The sequence below is a fragment of the Arachis ipaensis genome, chromosome B04 (genome assembly GCF_000816755.2).
Source record: "Arachis ipaensis cultivar K30076 chromosome B04, Araip1.1, whole genome shotgun sequence".
NCBI lineage: Eukaryota > Viridiplantae > Streptophyta > Magnoliopsida > Fabales > Fabaceae > Arachis > Arachis ipaensis.
The window spans coordinates 30,353,666-30,358,799 of NC_029788.2; the positions used below are offsets into that span (position 1 = coordinate 30,353,666).

Below are 5,134 nucleotides of genomic sequence, written 5' to 3' on the forward strand. Positions count from 1 at the left end.
TCATTCCTTGTTCTTGCTTTCTCTGTTTTTCGTTTTCTATATTATGTGCTTATCTATGTTTGTGCCTTCATTACATGATCATTAGTAGTTAGTAACTTTGTCTTAAAGTTATGAATGTCCTATGAATCCATCACCTCTCTTAAATGAAAAATGTTTTAATTCAAAAGAACAAGAAGTACATGAGTTTCGAATTTATCCTTGAACTTAGCTTAATTATATTGATGTGGTGACAATGCTTCTTGTTTTCTGAATGAATGCTTGAACAGTGCATATGTCTTTTGAAGTTGTTGTTTAAGAATGTTAAATATGTTGGCTCTTGAAAGAATGATGACTAGGAGACATGTTATTTGATAATCTGAAAAATCATAAAAATGATTCTTGAAGCAAGAAAAAGCAGCAAAGAACAAAGCTTGCAGAAAAAAAAAAAGAGAAAAGCAAAAAAATATGCGAAAAAAAAAATAGAAAGAATTCTATTCTTTTTATCGATTTTCGATTTTCAGTTGCTTGGGGACAAGCAACAATTTAAGTTTGGTGTTGTGATGAGCGGATAGTTTATACGCTTTTTGGCATTGTTTTTAGTATGTTTTTAATAGGATCTAATCACTTTTAGGGATGTTTTCATTAGTTTTTATGTTAAATTCACATTTCTGGACTTTACTATGAGTTTGTGTGTTTTTCTGTGATTTCAGGTATTTTCTGGTTGAAATTGAGGGACTTGAGCAGACATCAGATTCAGAGGTTGAAAAAGGACTGCTGATGCTGTTGGATTCTGACCTCCCTGCACTCAAAGTGGATTTTCTGGAGCTACAGAACTCGAAATGGCGCGCTTCCAATTGCGTTGGAAAGTAGATATCCAGGGCTTTCCAGCAATATATAATAGTCCATACTTTGGCCAAGAATTGACGACGTAAACTGGCGTTCAACGCCAGCCTTCTGCCCAAATCTGGCGTCCAGCGCCAGAAAAGGATCCAAAACCAGAGTTGAACGCCCAAACTGGCACAAATACTGGCGTTCAACTCCACAAATGGCCTCTGCACGTGCTACACTTAAGCTCAGCCCAAACACACACCAAGTGGGCCCCGGAAGTGGATTTATGCATCAATTACTTACTCATGTAACCCCTAGTAGCTAGTTTATTATAAATAGGACCTCTTACTAGTATTTTTGACCATCTTTGGATTACCTTATGATCCTTTGATCACGTTTTGGGGGCTGGCCATCTCGGCCATGCCTGGACCTTCACTTATGTATTTTCATACGGTAGAGTTTCTACACTCCATAGATTAAGGTGTGGAGCTCTGCTGTTCCTCAAAGATTAATGTAAAGTACTACTGTTTTCTATTCAATTCTTCTTATTTCGCTTCTAAGATATCCATTCGCACCCAAGAACGTGATGAAGGTGATCATTATGTGTGACGCTCATCATCCTTCTCCCTTATGAACGCGTGCCTGACAAACACTTCTGTTCTACATGAATTAAGCTAGAATGAGTATCTCTTAGATCTCCTAACCAGAATTTTCGTGGCGTAAGCTAGAATGATGGCAGCATTCAAGAGAATCTGGAAGGTCTAAACCTTGTCTATGGTATTCTGAGTAGGATTCAATGATTGGTTATATCCGCCTAACTGAGATTTACAAGGTGACCATAGCTTGCTTCATACCAACAATCTCCGTGGGATTCGACCCTTACTCACGTAAGGTATTACTTGGACGACCCAGTGCACTTGCTGGTTAGTTGTATCGAAGTTGTGACAATTATGTATTGAGATCAGAGCACCAAGTTGCTCACGTTGCCAGGGATTGTTTGAGCCTGGACATCACAATTTCGTGCACCAAAGAACAATTGGTGCATCATAGGTAGTTGTTGCTATGGCTTCTACCCACTTAGAGACATATTCCACTGCTACCAGTATGTACTTGAAAGAGTATGATGGGGGAAAAGGTCCCATGAAATCTATACCCCAAAGATCAAACAGTTCTACTTCCAAAATGATGTTTTGAGGCATTTCATTCCTCTTTGTCAACCCTCCAGCTCTTTGACATTCATTGCATTGGTGTACAAACTCCCTGGCATCTTTGAATATAGTTGGCCAATAGAATCCACTTTGAAGCACTTTAGCTGCTGTTCTTTCTGGTCCAAAATGTCCATCATAAGGTGAACCATGACAGTGCCACAATATGTCTCTCATCTCATTTTCAGGGATACACCTTCTAATCATCCCATCTGGACACCTCTTGAACAAGAATGGCTCATCCCACAAGAATTTCTTGGCTTCATTGCACAGCTTCTTCACTTGTTGCTTGGTGAACTCTTGAGGAATCTTCCTTCCCACCTTGTAGTTTGCAATGTCAGCAAACCAAGGAGCTTGCTGTATTTAAAGAAGGTGTTCATCTGGGAACCTTTCATTCACTGGTTGTGGTATATTTTGGTTGGCTTCTTGTGGTAATCTTGACAAATGGTCTGCCACTTGGTTCTCATTTCCTTTCCTATCCTTCACTTCAATGTCAAATTCTTGTAGCAGCAACACCCACCTAATAAGCCTTGGCTTTGAATCCTGTTTAGATATAAGATACTTGAGAGCAGCATGATCAGTATATACTATAACTTTTGAACTAATTAAGTATTGTCTAAATTTATCAAATGCTTATACAATTTCCAAGAGCTCTTTCTCAGTGGTGGTATAATTCTTCTGTGCCTTATTCAACACCTTACTTGCATAGTATATAACATGATGCAACTTGTCTTTCTTTTGCCCCAATACAGCACCAATTGCAAAGTCACTTGCATCACACATGAGTTCAAAAGGTAATTCCCAATGTGAGGGTGTGATGATTGGTGCTGTAGTGAGTTTTCTTTTTAAAGTTTCAAAGGCATGCTTACAATTGCCATCAACGATGAAAGGATTGTCAATCACTAGCAAATTGCTTAGTGGTTTAGCTATTTTTGAAAAGTCTTTGATGAATCTCCTGTAAAAACCAACATGTCCAAGAAAACTTCTTACTGCTTTCATATTAATGGGTATAGGAAGCTTTTCTATGATCTCTATTTTAGCTTTATCAACTTCTATACCTTTGCTTGAAACTTTATGCCCAAGAACTATCCCTTTAGGAACCATGAAATGGCATTTCTCCCAATTTAAGACTAGATTAGTTTCTTGGCATCTTTTCAAGACAAGAGTTAAATGATGCAAGCAGGTATCAAATGAATTGCTAAAGACAGAAAAATTATCCATGAAGACTTCTAAAATTTTTTCCACCATGTCAGAAAATATAGAAAGCATACACCTTTGAAAAGTTGCAAGGGCGTTGCATAGCCCAAAGGGCATCCTTCTTTAGGCAAAGACTCTGAATGGACATGTGAAAGAGGTCTTCTCTTGATCCTTAGGATCTACCATTATTTGATTGTACCCAGAGTACCCGTCTAGGAAGCAATAATATGCATGGCCAGCCAATCTTTCCAGCATCTGGTCAATGAAGGGGAGAGGGAAATGATCCTTCCTTGTGGTATCATTCAGTCTCCTATAGTCAATGCACTTTCTCCACCCTGTCACTATCCTTGTGGGAATGAGTTCATTCTTCTCATTGAAGATGACGGTCATGCCACCTTTCTTTGCCACCACTTGAACTGGGCTTACCCAAGAACTGTCAGAGATTGGGTATATGATTCCAGTATTTCATAGTTTTATTACTTCTTTTTGAACCACCTCCTTCATGGTTGGGTTAAGTCTTCCTTGGGGTTGTACTACAGGCCTTGAATCCTCCTCCAGCAAAATCTTATGTATGCAGATGGCAGGGCTTATGCCTTATCATCTACGTTTAAGGAAGAATTGATGATTACTGGGAGGGTCTCTTCTTCTCCAAGAAATGCATACTTGAGATGTAGATGGAGAGGCTTTAGTTCTTGCTTTGGCATTTCCAATGTCTTGCCTTCAAAGGAGACTTCAGCTACTCTTCCTTCTATGATAGCTTGTTCTACTTCTATTTCCTCTTCTTGTCCCTCCTGGTTATTGGCTTCAAGTAACTCCCCTTCCACTTCTTCTATCATTTCCACCCTCATGTGCTTTTCCTTCTCAGGGGGATATTGCATGGCCTTAAAGACATTGATGATCATTTGCTCATTGTGCACTCTGAGGGTCATCTCCCCTTTTTTCACATCAATGATAGCTCTTGCGGTTGCTAAGAAAGGTCTACCCAAGATGATTGAGTTGTGTCCTTCTTCTTCCATGTTCAAAATGACAAAATCGGCAGAAAAGATGAATTCTCCAATCTTTACCAATAAGTTCTCCACAACCCCATTGGGTATTTTGAGTGATCTATCTGCCATTTGAAGTAACATTCTGGTGGATTTGACTTCTTCTATTGCAAGCTTTTTCATTAGTGAGAGAGGCATCAAATTGATGTTGTCACCTAAGTCACAGAGAGCTTTTTCTAAGGTCATACTGCCTATGGTGCATGATATGATGAAACTCCCAGGATCTTTGAGTTTTGGTGGGAGACCTTTCTGGATCACAGCACTGCACTCTTGGGTTAAGACCACAGTTTCCTTCTCATTCCAGCTTCTCTTCTTATTAATGAGTTCCTTGAGGAACTTTGCATAGAAGAGCATTTATTCCAATGCTTCCGCAAGGGGAATATTGATTTTCAGCTTCTTGAAAACCTCAAAAAACTTGGGAAACTATTGATCTTTGAGCTCTCTTTGCACTCTTTGAGGGTATGGTAGAGCAGGAGTGTAAGGTTTCACCTCCTTCCTCTGTTCTTGTGAATGCTTTTCCCTGAACTGCTTTCCCTCCTTTGAGGTTTGTGACTTTTCATCCTTCTTCTTGAGCTCTTCCTGGCCCTTCTCTTCAATTGCCACCTCCTTATTAATGCCAACCTTATCATCCTTCAATGTTTTGCCACTCCTGAGTTGAATTGCCTTGTACTCTTCTTTGGAATTTGGAATAGTATCACTTGGGAAAGTGTTGGTTGGTCTTTCTGGCTGTTTGGACAATTGGCCTATTTGTCTTTCCAGGTTTCTCAATGAGGCTTCATGGTTTTTATTAGCTAACTCTTGATGTTTCATCATCTTCTCCATCATCATCTCTAAATTGGAGATTCTTTGGGATTCTTGGGAAAGTTGTGGCTGAGTGTGAGA

At 39.4% G+C, this 5,134-nt stretch overlaps 1 protein-coding gene across 1 annotated transcript; it reads right to left on the reverse strand.

The window, feature by feature from the left end:
• LOC107636262 lies at positions 1,818-4,324 on the reverse strand. The gene is made up of 2 exons (XM_016339783.1): positions 3,839-4,324; positions 1,818-2,369 (listed from the first exon to the last, which is right to left on the reverse strand). The coding sequence occupies exons 1-2, from the start codon at positions 4,322-4,324 to the stop codon at positions 1,818-1,820; spliced, it is 1,038 nt and encodes a 345-aa protein (XP_016195269.1).

Bases quoted from the DNA above. Each gene is read 5' to 3' on its own strand.
- LOC107636262 (XM_016339783.1), bottom strand. From the start codon at position 4,324: ATGGCAGATAGATCACTCAAAATACCCAATGGGGTTGTGGAGAACTTA. The intron at 2,370-3,838 runs GTAATCATCAAT...CTTTAAATACAG, and splicing joins GAGAAGAAGAGACCCTCCCA to CAAGCTCCTTGGTTTGCTGA.